The 21,708-nt window shown below is 37.5% G+C and overlaps 1 protein-coding gene across 3 annotated transcripts in view; it reads right to left on the reverse strand.

Moving 5' to 3' along the window:
* The window catches only part of CDYL (chromodomain Y like), a 103,606-nt gene that overhangs the window by 64,481 nt on the left and 17,417 nt on the right, over nucleotides 1-21,708 (reverse strand). The window contains exon 1 of one of the 3 annotated variants that reach the window (XM_064425815.1): nucleotides 11,058-11,207. The exons of the other annotated variants lie outside the window; for them this stretch is intronic. Within the exon in view, the coding sequence (XP_064281885.1) occupies nucleotides 11,058-11,096 (39 nt within the window). The 5' untranslated portion in view covers nucleotides 11,097-11,207. Of the gene's footprint in view, nucleotides 1-11,057; nucleotides 11,208-21,708 lie in introns of those variants that run through there. 3 annotated transcript variants of the gene reach the window in all.

Here is a 21,708-nt window from a genome sequence, read left to right on the forward strand (position 1 = left end):
AGTTTGTCCTTCAGCGAGAATAATAAAGACTTTGTCAATATTAAGCATCAGGACTACAGACTTGCTCTCAAAGCAGGAGAAACTGGACCTTCAACAGTGCTCGAGTACAAATGACTAATAAAGATTCAAAATATTTTATCTAAAAAGAGTGTCTTAAGGAGAGAGTAGGTCACAGCAAAACTGCACTCCAAGTGTTAGAGAACACCTTGTCACAGCCAAGCAAACTGCAGAAATGGGAATTGTAATGAGAAGGAGGAGCAGAAAACAGAAAACCATAGGACAGTTGAAGAGTGAACTTGGTATGCTGCAGTCAATTCGTCAAATTTCATTTAATTCTACAACAGTTTCATCTTCCAACACCAAACAAGGCTTTTCAGCAGCCTACTGCTTCCAGAAGCACCACTGACAAGTCTGCTGCTGCAGAGCTGACCAAACCTCAGTAAGGAGGGACACGGACCTCAGCTCTTAGAAGCTTATTCAGTAGCAGTCTCTTCTTCCTTCTTCCTCTCAGAGGTCCTGGGATGCAGTTCTAAATATAGTAGCAGGAGCTTTCTCTGGAATCCAAGAAGGCACAATACATACTTAGAGCCTCCTACCTGGCTCCTTTCATTCTTGCATCAAAAGCTTATTTCCATAAGAAATAAAGCTCCTGGATAAAAGACCATGACTGAATTTGTTTTCAAATACAAAGATGCTAAAAAATTCTAAATCACACTTCAGAACACTATTTGCTGGCTCCTTCTGTATTCCTTATCTCAATGCCAACATGTCTTAGAGGAATGTGTGTCCCTGGTCACTCAACCTGCAATAGGACTTCTCTCAATACTTGATCTAGAAAAGCTACAGAACTTTCCCCTAATTAATCAAGCTCAGTGCTTGCACAGCAGCCTCTTAATTGTGACATTCTATTTCTTTAAGAGATTTATTACCAGATGAACTATTTTTTCCAGATGGAAAAAGGTACTTCTCTGTTTGGGTCTCAAGTCTCTTCATCTTTGGTCTGAACCTAAACTCATTTCTTATTTAACATCACTGCAGCTTCCATGACTACACTCTCCCATTCGCTTTTGTAACCAGGCTGTGGGGTACAAATAAAGCTGTGGGATTGCTGGTAACTGTGCTTGGCAAAGATTCTTCCACATTTCAAGGTTTTAAAGCTTATTCATAAAAACAGGTTCTACAGTGTTCGTCCACTGTGTACCTTCCTAACAACAACAAAGAAGAACCACAGTACATACAAATATGTCCATGATCTTCACACATAATTACTTGTTTACTAGGTCTGCACATTGCACATGAGTAGTACAAGTTCTGTATTCAAATGGTTTTCTTGTTTCACCATATTCCAAAGCTTTATTCTTCAAACACGTCAATCAGAAATAAAACTACCCTACACTGCATCACTGGTTTTAACACACATATAACACCTGCTAGTGTAATTTGCATGAAGATACATTCCAAATAATTACCATTTTCCTGAAATGCATCTAATGCTTACACACATTTCAACATCAAATCACTAATTACTCAACCTAACACATTACACTGATACTGAAACTCCTGAATCAAAGGGATTGATGATTAAGATTGGTTTTTGTTGTCTATTGAAAATGTGCACTGTCTTAAGCTCTGTTACTTACGGATCCTATGCACCATCAGTTCATATCTGCATACTAAAGTAACAGACACTAGGGATTAACCTGATTACTCTGAAGTTGGTCAAAAAAACACCTCCCATTTCAAAATCCCTCACGCTCTGCCAAGGAGAACAAAGGAAAAACAAAACGTTTTAGGCTTGGAAAATGTCAGCTTCATTAATAGCAGCTTTTGTTGAGGTAATTAAATTCATCTTTCAACAATTCAGATTTATTTTTTTATAAAAGCTGGGTAGCAGCAACTTCTCTACTACATGGTTAACATGAATTTCTGAAGCAATATACGTATAAAAACATTCTCTGTAAGCATCTTCTATTTCCTGTAATCTGGAATGAAGCAGGATAAGGAAAAACACATGTAGTTTCCTAGAACTGGGTAATAAAATATTTTAAAAGGTCATTTTTTACTCAAGCCACTTCTTCTTGAACATTATTTTTCTACAGAAAACATCATCTCAACAGTGGCTGTAGCATGAAGCAGCCATTGAACTCTTGATAAACACTTAAGAATTGTGCCCTTTAAGGTCACAACACACATACTAAAGCAACCTGAACTATTTGTACCACAGATTTTGCCACTGCTCTTTAAAGTCGGTGAATAAGCAGAGCTTCTTCCTAAAAAAGGACCACAACTGAAGTATCCACTTAGGCAGAAATGATACAACTTGCTCAAGTCCCTCCTCAAGAGCAAAGGAACCAAGAGTTATTACCTTCTACAAGCACAAATGTCGTTCTCTCTCTGCATTCCAGTCTTTCCCTCTGCACAGATGTCATATAAAATAATCTGCCAACTTTCTATTATAACTACAAAAATATGGTAAACAAACTATCACCTGCTTTTTGCAGAGGAAGAACATATTGTTCTGTATTTTCCTCCAGCTATGGATACTATATTGGTTTTTGGTGTATCCTTACCTACCTGTTGGACTTCTTTCGTTCTTTGGAAAACAATAAAATCATTTCTCATGTTGTCTCCTTCACTTTCAGTTGCTTTTTATTCCTTTCCCTCTGTCCCTGTGTGAATCTGATATTGCTATTTGCAGTGCTTTTCCTGATCTCACATCACAGTTTGCTCTCCAAAATATGCCTTGAGGATTACTTGCCTCATAATTTTTTATGGTAATGGTGTATTAAACCCTTACTCATTTCTCCAGATTCAACACTGAAGTAATTTGAAAAACACTCTGCAAAATAACACTTATTTTAAAAAAAAATTAAAAATCATCATGTTCACTTTAACCTATGCAGCTGTTTGTAGAACAGCAACTGATCACGAAACCCAGGTTTTATTAAATAGGAAGTATTTCAATTCAGAGCCAAACTTTTTGTCTTAGTTATTTCACTGATAAATCTCAAATTATTTCTATAGTGTAGAGAATAAACAACAGTCTCCCCTCCTTCTTTATGAAATAGACAAATTCACTAATTTGAGATGTGCACGGAGAATCAAAACTTAGGCATGTAATACACTGGTATCTATCTTCCCCTCCATATAATGTATTTTCATATCTAAAGTCAGTTTAAATAGGCACTGTAATAATGAACACTTTTTTACTTAAGAGCTGTTTTTTATATATAACACCCTAGCCATACTTTCTCCATCCAAAAAACCCTGATATCCAAAGTAATATCTCAGAGAACGTGCAAATTTATATATCATTATCTTCACATTGCAATATAAGCACTATTTACAGTTAATTGCACTGAGAGTCATTACAGGCCAGCGTCACCTGTGGGGAGCTACACTTCTGAGACAGCTACTGCCTCACAAAAGCTTTTTCCTACAGAAGCAATGCCACTTGGTTTCTTTGCACAAAGAAGTCCTCAAATTCACAGTACGCTCAGCCAAGGTTGAGCCGGTTGGCCTTCCAAACTTCTAACCTTGGCAATCCCTGCCTCCATAAAACAGAGATAATTCGTTTAAAAAAATATTCTAAATTACAGGAATATGGCATCATAGTTATTTTTTCATGACCCAGTTACAGTAACATTGAAATATAAAAGCATATTTTGCTTTCTTTAAAATTTTCCTGGAAGGACAGGTGAGAGCTCCTTTTCTTTTCTATACATTTGTCTTTATGCTTAGCATTATTAGTGTATCCAAAGAATTTGTGCTGCAAATTCCTTGTCAAGTGTTTGTCTGTTTATACAAATAGTCACATTTTAAAAACATTTGGAATTCAGAAGTGTCATTAAAACAGATACTTTCCCTTTTATCAGGTGCTGTTAATTAATCTAGCCATTTGTTGTCAATGCCCAGTACCATCTGTAAATTCAAAATAGCTAGTGATTAACTTTAATATATTTTAAAGAATAACTTTAAAAAACATGTTTGTATATAAGAGGTCTTTCTTCTGCGATCATTTTGGATAGCATTTTTACTACTTTAGCACCACTCAGCACAGGATTTCATCTTATCCCTATAGTTACTAAAAATTAAACTAAGTTAATACATATTAATACAGGAGAGGAAGGGATGGCATCCACAGGGACTGGACAGGCTGGAGAGCTGGGCCTGTGCAAACCTGCTGAGGTTTAACAAAGCCAAGTGCACGGTCCTGCACATGGGCCAGGGCAGTCCCAGGAACACCCACAGGTTGGGCAGAGAGGTGACTGGGAGCAGCCCTGAGGAGAAGAACTTGGTGGGGGGTGCCGACAAAAAACACAACATGAGCCGGCAGCGTGCGGTCACAGCCCAGAAAGAAAGTGGTGCCCTGGGCTGCATCCAAAGGAGTCTGGCTAAAAGGCTGATGGAGGTGATTCTTCCACTCTACGCTTCTCTCATGAGACACCACCTGGAACACTGTGTACAGTGCTGGGGCCCTCAACATAAGGAGATGGAACTGTTGGAACAAGTTCAGAGGAAGGCCATAAAGTTGATGAGAGGACGGGAGAAGGTCAGAGGTTATCATAGAATATCCTCAGCTGGAAGGGTCATTAGTTCCAATTCCTGGCTGTGCACAGCACCAACCCCAAGGCTCACACCATATGCCCGAGATCACTGTCAGTACACTTGAACTCTGCCAGGCTTGGGGCTGTGACTACTTCCCTGGGGAGCCTGCTCCAGTGCCCAACCAACTGCTGGGTAATGAAAATTTTTGTAATATCCAACCTAAACCTCCTCTGACAGAACTCCAGGCCATTCCAACACTAGGCAACACAGGGAAGATATCAGCGTCTGGCCCCTCTCTTCTCCTTGTAGGGAAGCTGTAGATTGCTGTGAGATCACCCCTCAGTTTCCTCTTCTCCAGGATGAACAGACCAAGTGGCTTCAGCCACTCTTCATATGGCTTTCCCTCTAGATCCTTTAAAAATCTTGATTGAGGAGAGTTCAGCCTGGAGAAGAGAAGGCTGCATGGAGATCTCACAGCAGCCTTCCAGTATCTGAAAAGGCTCCACAGGGAGGCCAGAGAGGGGCTCTTCATCAGGAACTGTAGACAGGAAAAGGAGTAATGGGTACAAACTGAAAGAAGAGAAATTTCGGTTAGATGTACAGAAAAGATTTTTTACTGTGAGGGTAGTGAGGCAATGAAACAGATTGCCCAGAGAAGCTGCAGATCCCCTGTCCCTGGTTCATGACTAGGCTGCACAGAGCTTTGAGCAGCCTGGTCTAGTGAAAGGAAGGAAGGAACCCCCACAGCCACAGGGTTAGAACTACATGATCTTTAAGGTTCCTCCAAAAGGAAATGATTCTATGATTTTACATATATCGCTGACCAATTTAAATTTTCATTTTAAAGCTATGTTGAGTGAGATTAATCATGCCATCAATGGGAAATAGATTTTTTTAGCTCAAATAAAACAGTTAACTGTTAGGTAAAGTTAAATACCCTTTAATAGCTCTTTCAACTTTTTTCTTTTAAAAAGTGCTTTTCTCGTAATTTTTTTCTTTCTTTTAAGACATGGTATTAATGTATCAACATAATTTCTGGAGGAATTTTATATTTATTTACAGCTTTTTCCCCTGAATAGACAAGGTCTTTAAAAACCCCACCTTCCTAATTTTCATAATTATAACCCATGAAAACAAACATCTTTGTTTCATATTCTGTTGAATCCGGAACAACTTGGCTCTGTTACAGCGAGGAATATAGCTGAATCCTTTCTTTTCCAAAAAGTAGCAATGTTACAAATTAAACTGGCGAATGAATCTTCCTGAAGTTGAATACATCCAAATTGTTTTGGCTTTTAGCTGGTTTATTGTGTAATCATCCCCTTATGTGATGTAAGTGAGACAGAGCAGAGAAAAAAGGAAGTGGAGATACAGAAGTGATAAGTTATCCTGGAATAATATAATGTGGAATTATGGTGAAACTGATGCAGTTCCATAGCAGCATAGTTTATATGGGTTTGTCATGAACAGCAAGGAAATTTAACCCCAGGTGCCTTAACCAGAAAAAAATCCCAGAGGTGAGGGAACTATCTGATGGAATGCATTATTTTTGGAGATCACTTTAAAGACGGAATACTGAGTTTATATGCATGAAAATAATTACAAATTGTATATAAGTATCATATATAATGAAATGCGTAATCAAGAATTTTCAAAGAGTAATTAATTACATTTTTAAAGTACTGGGAAGGTATGAATTAAAACCTCTCAATTTGTTGCCTGCATGTTTGTCTTTTACTTCTTGTTTTTAAAATGTCTTCAATTACATGAGGATATGAGAGTTTTGAAAAGTCACTCATCTTCAAAAATGTTTCTACCCAAAGTCTTTAATTATTTGTTTTATGATGTGAATCCTTCACAGTAATCAAGTACAATATGGTGTCAAAACAAAGGATTAGGACTTTATTTCTTCTTCTATTTATTTCTTCTGTATTCCTTATGCTGACTAAATGCATGTTTAAATAAACATGCATGTTTAAATAAACCTGGCTTTCTACAACTAAAGCAGAGAATAAGTAAAAATGAAAGCATTCCCATCCAGAAAACAAATAAACAAAAAAATTGCAAGGATCTTACATTAGTTTTTGCCATAAGCACAAGAAGGGTTAAGTAAAAGGGTTTATTTTTGATCAATAGACACAATGTCATTTTTAACTTGCCATCTCACATTTAGAAATAATTATTCAAGGGTCGAAGTGGAATCTTCATTCAGAGTTCTGTTTCACAAAGAAAAACAATGCATGACTGCTTCCAAACTATTAAAGCATTTAAGTCAAGCTTTTAAAAAAAACTTAAATCGAGATAGTCAGATGCTGATTTCTGAATTAAATTATTCTTCTGACAGTTCCATAAGTGTGTGACATCTCACAACAGGCAGGAAAAAGGGAAGTGAAACAGACAACTCTTTAAAGCTACTGATGGATGTGAAATTTCATTTCGGTTTCAACTATACATAAACACTCAGTGTCACTTTGAAGAAGAAATCTGGGGGGAAATGGTTTATTTCTACAGAGGATTCTGTATGCATTGGTATACAGAGATACTCTATAACTTAGAGACATCCTGCTACCAGCACCTAAACTCAACTAAACTCAAAACGGGTTGCTTTTTTTCCTGTACACTACTCCTGTACACAGGATGAGAAATACTGCTAAAGCACATTTATTTTGCCTTTTCTTTTTTTTTTTTTTAGCTCAAAATTTTGAGAGCCCTTTTGCTAAGTAAGGTGTGTATTAGAAGCAGTCTAAGCTTTCTTCTACTGCCAGCCATGAAGTTACTGTTTCAATCTGCCTCCTTAGACCCAAAATCACTGCTGCATAAGTCATGCTGGTTCTCTCTTACACCTTCACAGCTTTCCACATTAAAGTGCTGTGATTCTCTCTATCAAAGAATTTGGAGCTAGTTCTGAAGAATGAAAGTGGTGACATTAAGAATTAAAGTGCAAATCTTCAAGACTTTGCTAAACTGACAACTGAAATTAAGGTTCAGCTGACAGTATTTAAAACTGACATGTCTACGGGATGGAAATGACTACGACGTTTTGTACCGGTGAGACTGGACAGACATGACAAATTTACACTCTAAACTTCCTAGAACAGAGGGTACTCTGAGGGGCTTCTTTTAAAACTTCTGACATTTGCAAGGAATGGCAAGATGACCTAAACTACCCTATGTGTAAAACTGAATCCTCTACCAAAACAAGCTTGACATGTCAAAGCCTCTAAAAGATCTTTACGAGGACCAGTGGCCTTCTGGTTTTGTCCAAACTTATCTTAGTTCCCCCCATCTTCTCCTCAAAGAAACCTAATGTGCTATCTTTTTTGTACTACCTGTCTGCCACAGGGTTCGTCTTGTTTAAACCACTCATCACAAATATGAAAATGTTGAACTCTGGGGATCAGACCTTTTTCCAACTTGGAAAACCCCAAAGCACAGTTAAAGAAATTTTTGAAGTGTGCCTCAATTTCTCAAGAACTGAATGGTGTAAACTCAAATATCATCCACATCACACATGCAGTTGTCTTTCCATCTTTTTTTTTGAGAACAGATGATCTCAAGTAGCAAGAACAATCAGTTTCCAAAGAAGGAAAACCAAAACAAACTGACTCTTCAGTTGAGAGGTGTATGATATGATGAATAGGAAATGTTCCCTATACTTCCAGTAACAACAACAACAAAAAAGCAGGGAATACTTATTGGGGAAAAAAACCAATTAAAAACACAGCCAAGTCGCAGAATTTATTGTCTCATTGCATAGTGGAGCGACTAGACAAATTCAGGATCTACAGACCCATTACAGATTAGTAAACACTAAGTGCAGACCATAACTCAGGAAGCTCTTAAATTACTGCTCCCCAGTGACAAGAAGGGTATGCCAAAGGAAGACTCACTCTGTGCTGTTTTATTCTTCTTTATCCATTCATTACTACCTGGGTGGATTTTTGAGCTAGTCCAGCAGAGCATTTCTTATATCAAAAGCTACTTGGCATTTTTAAGAAGTAGAAAGATAAGGATTAACACTTCACTGACAGTAGGGTAAAGGAGCTTTATGGAAAAGCTAAGGCCACCAGCAGATTAATCAAATGCTTGAACTGGAGCAGTAGCCCTTCTTTTTGGTTTCATTCAGATCAGTGACATTTCAGAGTCTGAATTACAGAGGCAGACTGGAAACTGTAGGCATCATAAAGACAACTAGTTATTAAATTCAACTGGTTCAGGAATTTTTCTAATGAAATATTTTCTTATTAGTGAGGCCATTTTCATTAAATAATTTTTATCATGAGGAATTTAAATTCTTCTGCAAATTTTATTTTCTCTGATCAATAAAATCATAAGACATGTCTTCATTCTTTGTCTGATACAAGTTGTAACATCTCAACATGACACTTAAAGCAACTGAATGCACTCTTGCCTTAATGTAATTCAAAACCAATTTAACTTCCTTTTCCTAGAAAAGTTGACATGATGTCCTTTCTTTGGAACTCCCAAAGCCCCCACTTTTCATATAACCACAAGTCCTTCCTCAGAAAATTATGCATTTCCTCACATTATGAAGGCAATAATCCCCACCTGCCTGTCCAGGAAACACAAGAGAGACAAAACTCTCTGCACATTCTGGGAGAAATAACTTGGCTGAAGCTCTTAGTTCTTTTGGGTAAATAATACACTAAGGTTCCTAAACAACAGCACCTTGAAGATGATACACCACAGAGGCAAAATGCAGGTTGAAGGATCAAAAGCCAGCTCAATGTCAACATTCCCAAAAGATAAGAATTTCTACTGTTAAGAAGTTAATTTCAACTGACTTCCACAGAGAAAAACGCCCCAAACTGACCTCTGTGGTTCCTCCCAAACGCTTCAAAAAAACCAAATCATGTTTGTCAGAAATTCCACGTTGAAAATTCTAAGTATTAGCTAGCTCTTCATAGAAATGCTTTCATAATGCTTTGAAGCTTAATTAGCTTCCTATCAGGCAAATTAGAGGACCTGAAAACACAACATTTAGGAACAGAAAGCCACCACACAGATCCAGATTACCCAACCCCAAAAGTGAGGTGTTCCACCCAGGCTCAGCACTTCACACCCTCCATGGAATTCAATCATACCCTAACACAAGGTGATGTTCAGGCAATCACATACCTGGGATACCAATGCCAAACACCTGTAGCAAGACAAAAGCCTTGTCTTCTAAATTAAAATGCAACTCCCCTCCCCCCAACACTTTCATAAGAATATGTTAAAAGTACCAGGGTAACTGAGACAATGGTATCTAATACAATCTTCCTTTTGGAATGGGTGCTGGTGCTCTTTAGAGCATCCTCCAACACTGGCACAGGGCTTTTTAGCTACACAACAAACTATCCGGGGAAACAGATCCAGGTTTAAAATGTCACAACAGACCAAAAAAAAAAAAAATTAAACTTAACTTTGTTTCCAGTATCATGTTGCATCACTATTGATCAAAATCTCTGCCACACAGAGGGGCAGAAAGGAGCAGCCAGGTGCAGGAAAAGTGGCAACTGTGCTAACTTATGCCAACAAAACATTAATCTTGGCTGTTTCATTTAGGGCTGATAGAATAGAAAGAAGGTCTAAAGATGCTCACAGGTAAGCTGTTGTGTTGCAGGTAAATTATAAACAATAACCAAAACAGGCCGTCATAATTTCACTGGTACTTTTTCCCACCACTTATATAAATTATAAGGATATTACAGCTCCTGAAAAATCACTTTAATTACTTTAATCAGTGGAAAGCTAGTCATTATGAGGAATAACTGGGTTATTTTCCTTTAATTATTTTTTCTGCCAGCTAAGAGGCATCACAAAGTTTATTTGTTTTACTTTGAAACGAAGAACTTTACCAGTAACTAGAAGATGAAACCAAAACAGAGGAAAAGGTCTTTAAAAAGGATAGCTGAGTGCAGCTCAGAGACCTTGTTGTTGAGGTTGATGGCCTTTGCAGGCATCAGATATGGTTCCCACTGAAGGCAGCTCTTCCCTGGAATTGCAATTTCTCCCTTCTCCTTGATGTCACTTCACAGTGCTTATGACTCTTGAGAAACGGCAGCACTCGGTGATCAATTACAACTGTTCTTGTGCAAATGCCTTTGGAACATTTTGTCCCACTGTCCCAAAATGTCTTACAGTCTGGTTTTATCTTCCCTATTCCCTTTTCCTCCCTTCCCACAATCAACTGCCCTCTACTAACTGAGCCCATAGAATATTAAACGCATTTTTAAGTGTTGCAATGTTCCTACCGATTCAGCAAACCAAGTCAAAACCTTAAAGAAGGTCATTTCACCACACCACATCACTATTTCTCTGATTCTCCTGTAAGGGAAGTTTCCTGACAAGTAAACTATTACACAATCCTACTGTTCCCTCCCCGAGGGTGTCCCAGACCCTTCCCTTAGGAGTAGCATTGGAGTTCATCTGATCTCAGAGGGAGGACGTAGGAATTTTTTGTCCCCCCATACTCGCAAACTTCTTAAAAATGATATCAAACTCACCAGCTCTCCGAAGTTCCTCACGCCTTTACAGCAGCTCATACAAGGCAGGAAACCAGTGCTTGGGACGGGTCAAAAGGGAAACTTCAAAAAAATCCCCATTGAGCTCGGATTAAAAGCTGCAATTGAAATGCACCTGGAAGCCACTCAGCTCCATCCTCACTGTTTGGATCCCCAGGCCCAGCCCCCTGTAACTGAGGACATCTTCAATCCAAGTCTCCTGACTCATGAGTCAGCCTACACTTTGATGAGCAGTTAACGCCACATTTGCTTTCTCAATTAAGTTCGAATTGAGTTTGGTGGGGTTATTTTTAGTGTGGTTATCAGAAAAAAAAACCCCACCCCATAACCGAACAACTAGAATTAGAAATAAACTAAACCACACCAAATACAAAGCCAACTTCAAAGGAGAAAATAAAGTAGAATTTAGGTACTACAAATGGGCTAGAACAAAGTTCAGGTAGCTCTTGCTCAACCTGCCTTTTAAATTTACTTTTCCCACTCTACCCTTTTCTTCATCTAGCCACTAATCAAGTTTACTTTAACTCAATTTTGTTCCCACCTTCTTTCCCATTCCTTTTAACTCCCCAGAACACACACACACACACACACACACACACACACACACACACACACACACACACACACACACGATGGGAATGAATCAAATCAATTTAGCGAGAGCTGCTTCTCTGGTTCAGTTCAATAATTTTTTTACTCTTCTTCAACCATATCTGCAGCTTCCAAAGATTCGAGTTCCAGTTTTGTTTCTCTTTCATTACATTTTGGGAACAAATCCTTTATGATTCAGTTTGTTCAGTTCTTCTTTACAGGTATACCCTTCCCTGCTGCACCAGACAGGTGCTTTAATAAGAATGAATAAATTCAGAGGCATGGGAGCAGCAGAATAGATTCACTGGAATTAAAAAAATCCCAAACCAACACAAACAACCAATGTTTTACAACCACAGATGTAATCCTGGTTTCAATCAAGGTTTTATGCTAGTTTGAATCTTACATTTTAACAGCAGCTACATTTCAAGTAAAGGCCTACTTTCGATGATTGGTATGGTATGATCAAAATGATAAATAACATCTTTTAAGCAGAGTTGGCAGGTTTTTTCTGAACAGGACAACACAGTGTGAAATTAAAGGTGTGAAAATATTTAACTGCTTTTTTATTCAGTCAGAAAATGCATCATTATTAGTCCTTAAAGAATTAAGGAAACTCAGGGTTTTATTTTATTTATGTATCTCTTTAAAGGATATAAACTAAAATTTTGCTACAATGAATGAAGCTTACATTTCTGATAGTTTACTTGAGTACCATTTAACTAAATACATAGGTTATTTAACTAAAAATAGGTTATGCACTTAAATACTTGATTTTTTATTAACATTATTTTATTTAAAATAATTTTAAGAACATAATCAGTAGCAGGGAGCTAAACTTGGATTTGAGTCTATGCTTCAAGACTTTGGAAGTAAAATGTCTGAACTCATACCTATTCTTTTATTTAGATATGAATATATAAGACATTGATTTCTGCAATGAAAAATGTTTTCCAAGCTTTTAGTACGTTATTCTATTGACAGCTGAATAATCTGGAATGAAGAAGGTGTACATCTAGAAAAGGTTTGCCACTGCTGCTAAGAATGGATTAGGTACCTAAATTCACCTGCCCACAACTCATTCAGTGATGTAGGTTCAATGGTAGAAAAATACACAGTATTTTATATTTTTCTGCTGTTTCCTGCACCTTCGTAAGTTATAGAAAGTTCAGACTTTAATGAATGTATCATATTTTAAATAAGTTTTTCAATGAAGTTAAATACTTATTTAAAATACACCTAATAATATCATCACATATTCAGATTTTTATATTAATCTGCATAGTCTTGCTTATTTAGCATAATAACCTTACTTTACTCTTCTATCAAGAATAATTCTTTTTACTTCCTCAGATTCAGTTTTCTTACAGCTACATAAGAGTTACTATATCTGTTAAATGTTATTACTTCACTGCTTGAGCCTCTCTCCAGAGAAAGAGAAGTTATAGTAGTAAACATTGCCTAAATTAAACTCAGAACAAATTCTAAATTTAAAGAACAGTTTCAGCCAATTTTTTAGACTAGCAGTGAGGATCTGCTAATGCACAACAGCTGGGGACAGCTATTTAAACCTAGGAAATGAACAGGAAAGTATGTCAAGGAACATCAGGAGCCGCAAGCAGAGTATATAAGAATTTATGCAGATAACCATTTTCAGATCCATGAATCAACACAAGCTTCTTTTACATATTATTATGAACTGTATCCAATACATGTACACTTTTGTAACTTCTTCTGGCCTAAACATTAGGTACAGGTTTCACGCGTGAGAAAACAAACAATTTTTTAAACATATCTTAAAATTCTTTGGGAAAAAAATAAATGCCCAATCTAAACGATGGTTGGTTGGTTTGAGTATGCATTTTCCATATAAGTAAAATTGCAGGACTGCCTTTGTATTCTTTTAGAAAACAGAAATAGACATCCCTCTACTTAGCAAGACATCAGCATTTACTTTATTCTGAATTGTTTCAATTTTAAATACCTAGTTTTATACTTAGTGTTGTGGTTCAATCACACCAATGCAGTTTGAGAGAGATTTTGCTGACTACCAACAACACTAATGCATCAAACTCAGAAGAACCAGATCGTACTGTGACACCAGAGGGTATCTAAAAAAATGCTCAGCTTGGCACCTAACAAACAACTTGAAAACCTGCTGGTAAGCACTTAGTTACATCATTGATCCAAGAAGATTGAAAATACAGTAAAAGAAAGAAAAAAGTAAAGAATACAAGAGGGTCAACAGAAAGGAACAATACTGTAGACTCAGACAAAGAGCATTAAAGACATCTCCAAATCTCTTGCTGCGTTCAGTTCTTAAGGTGGAAGAATAGATGGTATGTTTTTTTAATAACAGCTTAAGGAAATATTGTTAGAGAATAAGGATTCAAGCAGAAGAGAAGAGGGAACAGTGTCTGTGAAAGAAGCCAAGAAAAAAGAAGGTGAGATTAGGATAATACAAAGGGTATGAAGGTTGCACGTAGACAGTACTGTACAGCAGTAGTGTCATCAGAGAGACAAGCAGGTGACTTTTTATCACAGCAAGGAATAACAGATTTACAAGTGATTTGGAGTAGAAGGTGGAAGCAAAATGGCCAAATGAAAAAGCAGGAAAAACACTGTGGATGAAGTGGGCTACAGCCCTGTGAGCGTAGCAGTTGCCTGGCTAATGCTCCACAGCACAGTGGTTTGAGACATGAGCTCCTGGCTACACTCACTACTCATAGAGGATCAAATATGTACTTAAGCTCCAGTGAAGACTATGGTCTACCAAATGGGCTCAGACTACAAGTCACACTCAAATTTCACTGAAGTCTACACAAAACTCATCTCCTCAAGATGTGTGTAAATATAATTTAACCAATTCTGAAAAAAAAAAAATAGGAAAAGGGCCATTTTGAGAAACAGAAAAACACCACTACTTAGGTTTTTTTTTTCCCTCAGGCTAAACAAGAACTATTTCTGCACAGTGAAACTGGACAGCATTGAAATTATCATCTTCTTTAACTATTGCCTTCCAGAAAGGTGGTGTTTTTTCTCAAGAAAAGCTTTTGCATATTTTGAGGTATCTCTACGGTTGTGCAATATATTTGGAACACTGCCTTCCCCCCAGCAGCCACTTAAGGTCTGAATTGCAATTCTCAACATAAAAGAATGGTTTTCATTATTTGTCTTGCAGTGCAGTTCTTACTGTGATTCCAAGTTTAAGGATCTAGTGCGGGTACAAACAGGTAGACGGACAATTACATTTCATCAAAATTTCCCATAATCTGGCACTGACAGAGATTTGGGTACATTCCATCAATCTTCTGTGCCTGATTTATTATGAAGTTTTTTTCAGCAATATTCCTTCACAGCACTGAGTATATTTTGAGAACACGGTATTCTACAGAGGGTTTCTCTGATTCCAAGAATCAGATAATCAAGCTTCCACTTTGGAAGCTTATAAACAAACAAATTCTTAAAGCAATTACTTGAAGAAATGAAGTTTTCTTGGGAAGGAAATGGAGGGGTAAGGTTCAAAAGCCCTATAAATTGTCTGAGCTGCCAGGACAAAACAATTATTTATAACACTGGAAAACTGAGAGCCTTCCAGGCAGTCTTTTGCCACCTCTCCATGTACATCTGCTACCACTGGAACACAGAGAGTATTTCTTTCCGAGGATGTTTAAACTCAAGGGCAGAATTTAAGGAGGTACTAAGTGCTAGCAGTGAGGATGTTATCTAGTACTCTGATTTGCTCTTAGAGAAGGTCACTGACCTGCCTTGGAGAACAACACAATTACAAAGCATTTTGAGGCCAATTTATTCCTTCTGAAAGCAGATGAAGAAAGTGTGAAAGACTTTCTTCAACACTTTGTTTTGTTTTCTATGAAAAAACTTTGTAAAATACGTGACAAGAGGACAAGACAAGGACCATTAACAGCCAGATGCTCAAGCTGAGAATTCATTCTACTGGGAATGAACAGAAGCCCTTTAATGGCAACTTGCAGAAAAGCATTCCCTGCTGGGTGACCTGCTACCTGGTCTTCCTTGCTTCCCTCCTTTTAGGGACAATTTTTTTAATTTTAAAAAAAGGGGGGAAAGGACACTGGCGTAGTGATTGAACAGATGCATGCTGTACTCATTCATAGAACTAATTCTGCTGAGAATGATAATATTTATATTTTAGCTGAATTTCTGGACCTGATTCACATCCAGCCATAAAAACAGATTAGCCAGCACAGTGGGAGCAGCACTGGAATAAAATCCCCAAAAAACAAATGTCGTCTCCTCCCTCCATTCCCACTGGAGTATTGACTTAATACATACAAAAACTATGGCCTAACAGTGAGAAACACTAGTTTTACATCAAGGGAGTAGAGAAATACAGGGAGACTAAAGGCTGACATCACCCAGCCCCCATACAAACCTCCAAAGAATCCGATCATCATCATCCCCTGCCGATTTCCAAAGAGCAAGTCAAAAGATCACCCGGCTACTTTCCAGGACTACCAGCTTGTCCCCCACATAGTCAGCAATCAACATCCCAAGAAGACTGGAGTCCCCAAATAAATCCTGTTCCACATGGCTCCTTGTCCCTCCGCTTTACACCTAAGCATCCCAAGCCAAGCAGGCTGTTGTGCTGGATCTTGTCCCCGGAGATACACCCAGGCAAGCCTCAAACGCAGGATTAGGCTGTGCTGTAAGACTGTATCAGACAGGTGACCTGATGGGGGGCTGCCTTCAGCTTATCATTTCTAAGCATCATCCTGACCTTGCTCATGCTGGGCTGTCCAAACTAGCTCTTTTATGTTGCTTTCTTTCTCACATCAGGGAAGGGTTTAAACACACGTTGGTTTACAACAAAGGACGAAAAAAAATCATGTGTCTGAAACATTAACCAGAATTCCTCCAGAACTGTATTCCTAAAAAATTGTTTGAGGCATTTTTAGAGCAGGCTTGTATCAGGAAATAGCAACTTGCTGGACTGAGTCATACACATCACTTGTGTTTGTTTGAGAAACCCCTGCTGATAGCAGGCGTTGTCAAAGTATCCTCTGTGTCAGCAAGGTAGAACTGAAAGGTACCAAGTCCAAATGGCATGGAGTTCTTTTGATGTATGGCATAAACAGGATATTTCTGAGAAACATTTGTGCTGTGTGTTCTTGGGAATATGAATGGGAAAATTTACACACAGATAGCCATGAGTGGTAGGACTGATAATGCAAAATGTGGTTCTCTGAAAGGGGCAGAGACCCTGAATTGGAAGGTGATGTAAATGAAAAATTCCTCCCACAGTGATGATGTCACTTGTTAGTATTTTGTTGGGGATGTGTGGTGGTGCTCCTTTCAATGTACTGATGTCTAAGCCTTTCCAACAGAAGGGTAAGTGTTTTAAATTAGATTAAAATCTATCAAAGCAGAAAATTCTGGTTGTATTAGAAAGATCAATGTTTGTATGGTCAACTAATTTCCAAAAATGAACAGCTAAAATGAACTGGTAAGAAAGTGAAAAAGGTTAGAAAGTGATGAAAATTTTCTGGTTTTATTTCCATATATGCATCTACATCCAGGTATCCATTACCCATATATTCACATACCAACAAACACATCTCCCAAACAGAAGATTTTAGCAGAGGTGCAGAGGATGAGCACTACTGCAGCTGACAGTGACTACACAGTTCTGAATGTATGTGCAGATTAGCACTATGTACCACAAGAAAAAAACCAGTCTACTGTCTAACGTTACTGTCAGTGCTCTCAGAACTGCCATTACCAGGACAACAAAGAGACCTTTCTCTTTTCATACAGTTGGTTTTCAATTGCTCAGCCCAATTATAAAATCTTGTGCTTTTACAAAGTAGGCACCAGAGGGAGACCTGCACTTTAGTTCAACTATGAAATAATGCTGGCAGGAGTCATTCAAAAGTGGACAATCAAAGCCTCTTGGCCAATATGCTCTAGGTGGCTCTGGGTGAAATTGTGGCTAATGAGAGCACTCAGAGAGGAACCAGCATAGGCAGACTTCTCCTTTTTAATGGCCCAAAAAACTACAGAGTGCTCCATGAAGAAAAGCCAGGTTCCCAAATTTCAGGCTGCAGATGAGTACACATCAACCAGTTCGAGCATAGCTGGGAAGGACTAGCTCTTTGCAACCCACTGCCCCAGCTTATCATCACATCCTGCTGATGGTTACCACTTCTCAAATCTTCTGGCTGAGCTGCATATATAAGAACTCCCTAAACATGTCAGTCAAAATAAGCTAGATCAGCTTAAGTAATTTAAATAACAAATCTTTCCTAACATGGCTCAATTTGACTGAATTGGATTAAGGAGAGCTCCCATGAGCAGGTCAGCCAGCAGACCAGAGAAGGCACTAACCCCACAGAGAGGACAGTGATGAATGCTCTGGGGTGGACTTGCTCTTCCATTGACAAAGCCACTGCTGAAGAAGGAAGTAAATATATATATTGTAGGCAGGTTGCTGCTGTTTTGTAAGCCTGGTAAGAGACACCAAGAGAAGCTATATGGACAGCAAATATATCTCTCTTAGGTACTTTTAAGTTCACGTGGTGAAAGGAAAGGCTTCTAGGAAGCACGTAAGACCCCACAAAATTGATCCCATGAAGTTGAGCACACTAACTGGAATCCATGTAGGCAAAGTAAAATAAAATAATTATTATGAATTACAGGCCTGATAGTATGGAAAAAACTCCCAACTCCTTACCAATACAGGTGGATCACAACATTGATTGTGTGAAATGTAGCAATGCTACTTAGAAGTAGTTCCTCAACTCCACAATTTTTCTCACTATGCAAAGGGAAAAAAAGTCAACCAAATCATCAGATCCTCATATGCTATCCAATTTAAGAAAATTAGTAAAACAATGAGTAAAGAGCAAATCCTGTAAGAGAAGCAAACTTCGACTCTGCTCTCTTGTGACAAAATGACAGTCTTAAGTCAAATTTCTAGGAAGTTTCCTTAACTCAAAAATTGAGAACTTATGCTTTGCATTTTTAAGTAGATACAACTCCAGTTTTTAATTAACAACTTTACTCTACATGCTTACAACCAATACAAAAAGTTGGTATTTCTACTACAAAGTTATTATACCTTCGATGTAATTCTCATGCCACTTTAAAGATATTTCGTTATGAGTGAGTAGGTAGTGAAATAATGGCAAATATTTAGTCTCTCTACAGTGGCAGTCTCGTTTATTATTAGTATCACCTTTTTATATTATCACGTTTTTTATATAATTTATATTATCACGTTTATATTAGTATCACCTCCAAAGTTGTCAGCAGAAACTCAGCAGATTAACAGCTTTTTCACAGCTGTTTAAAGTAATACCCATGGGATTGCCAAAATTTAAACTGAACCTGACTGTGGAAGAAAATCTGGCCTCAAACAAACTATTAAACAAAACAGGAGGGAAAAAAAAAGAAAAAATAATTGGGGGTTATGAGGGAGACTTTTCAGCTGGACAAACTCCCTAAGATGTCTCCTGACTACACATGTTGGTAGAGGGAATACCCAAGTGAGGAGATGGGGAAAGGGCAGGATATCAAAACATATTGTCTCAGAAATATGTGGGAATCTCTAGTCCTTGAGAATAGGGACAAACAGGTGAACTTAAGCATGGCAGGTTTTTGCTCATGGCTTATGCTTCTCCTCTGGGAGCACCAAAAGGGAAGAACCCCTTCCCACTGCATTCATCTGGAAGGGTAGATGAGCTGTGCATCTTTCTAGTTCTGTCAGTTATGACTGCAAATGGTCTTCTTCCCTGACCACAAGACCTATGATTCAGTCTGTGCATAAATTAGATATAAAGAGAATTAAGAGAACACAGGCAACCATTAATCTTGCATTTCCTCAATTCAAAGTGTTTCAATTTGTGCAATTTGTGACGTAAGTAACAGTATTTTTAAAATGCAGTACGAAAATCTATAAAGAAAAAAAAAGATGCTTAGGCATAGCTCAAGTTTTATTTGATTTATGTAGTATATATGAACAAGGGGCTAACCTAAATTTGGTTTGTTGGTATTGTCTTTATCAGGCAAGCAAGAACAATCATCTCATAATTTGGTGCAAGATAAATTTGATGTTTCTTTTTGTTTTGTTTTGTTTTTTTTTGTGGTAACACATATGCATTGCCAATTAACTGTGTATCACAGAGAAGACTCAGTACAATTTCACTTATATTGTATCACTTTTTTTGGTCAGTCAAATGGTCTTTGTAAAGTAGTTCTTTAAAAAGTTATGGTGAACTATTAAAATGTGCCCTAACATAAGGAACGTTTGTGTGTGTGGTTACACCTTCTAGTTCACTTCCATGAATAATATTCAAAGGTTGTCTGATCTATTCTCAGCCTGCCACCAAATCGTCAAGTTGTCACAAAATTTAGCACATCATACCTGCTTTCTATTGTCCCACAAACATGAGCATTGTAGTGGGGAAGTGGTGGAAAGAAGAAGAAAAAAATTAGGCCTGACCCAATTTCACTATTTTGGTAGATACAGTGAGTAAACTCACTAACTGCAAAAGTAAAAAGAAACAAAATCCACAGGGCTTTGCATTCTGTGGAATTCATAGTTGTTCTCCTGTTTGGGTCACGTTTTCTTTTATGTTTTCCATATTGCAAGGAATGATAATTAAAGAGGCAAGATGCTTGTTTTCTTCCCAAAAGTACACACACATGTACATACACAGATTGAGCATAAAATCTGCAACATGTCCCAAAAAATCATATAGAATCTAAATACACAATCTCAAGAGTTACATCACAAAATAACATTCAGAGATTACCACAAAAAACTACCTATATAGATACATAAGCCTGTCAGTGATGTCCATTAGTTTAGTTAAAGTATATTTACCTTGATGTATCATTTTCCATTCTAATGTCTTTGAAAAATGAGGTATCTTAAATCTACAATACATGTAGGTCTTGAAAACAGCATTTCATTATTACAAATATTTCTCAGTAAGATATTGATTATATTACAAACATATCTTGTGAAGAACCTTAACCTGCAGACATAATTTGGGCAACAACTTTACTGCTGGAAAGCACTGAAGTAATTCAGAGACCTTTATCATAGTAGAAAATAAAAATAAAAAAAAAAATCAGCATTTAAAACAGAAAAACCTAGAATTCAGGAAATCAAACTAAAGATTTTCTGATAAAGATTTTAGATGCTCAAGTCAAACATCCAAAAGACTCTAGGCAAGCTCAAAAGTTACATATCAAGCAAAACTGGAATAAAACTTTTTAAACCACAGAAGTGTTTAAGAACAAACTTTTGAAAAACTCAAGTGCCATTTGGAAGGAACTAGATTTTATAAAGAGCCTCCACTTTTGTCCCCCTAGACCATAACAACCTTCATTTCACATTCAACTTCATCTTTTGCCCACAGTTACTCCAGTGCAATAGTGTTTCCGGAGTTCAACAAAACAGAATGTAGCAGGTAGTGACAAGTGACAAAAATCTACATCCAAACCGTTAAAACCAAAGTAGAAATTGCACAAAATAAACAAAAACTGCAAAAAAGGCAAATTCTGACATACTCACCTCTACATTCATCAAAAAGAAAGACCTACTTAGTCTTTTTTACACTGTTTATGAACTAAATTGAAGATTAAGCTCAATAGCTGTGACATGGTTAAAAATAGCTGTATGGCTTTAGCACAGCAACTCATACCGCTCCACAGGAAGAATTATTCTCCTGGTCAAAATATTTGCCTTTTCAATGAGCTGAACTTTCAGGTCATCTGTTAACAATGTAGATTCTTTCCTGTCTAGAAGAACTTTATTGTCTCTCCTTTAACAAATAGCAGGGTATTGTTCCCAGCTGGTTGCTAATTCACACAATTAGCATGTAAAAATCTTTCTAAATGCTATATGGAAGATGTAAGTGCTGCCTGGATGATCACATATTTTGATTTAATAAATCTCATACTTAGTTCCTCTCTATGTGTAAAATAAAATTTAAACCCATCTTTATTATATCCTCTCATTACATCCCCAACGTTCTCCTTCCCCCTTTTTTCA

Source organism: Passer domesticus, chromosome 1, assembly GCF_036417665.1.
Source record: "Passer domesticus isolate bPasDom1 chromosome 1, bPasDom1.hap1, whole genome shotgun sequence".
NCBI lineage: Eukaryota > Metazoa > Chordata > Aves > Passeriformes > Passeridae > Passer > Passer domesticus.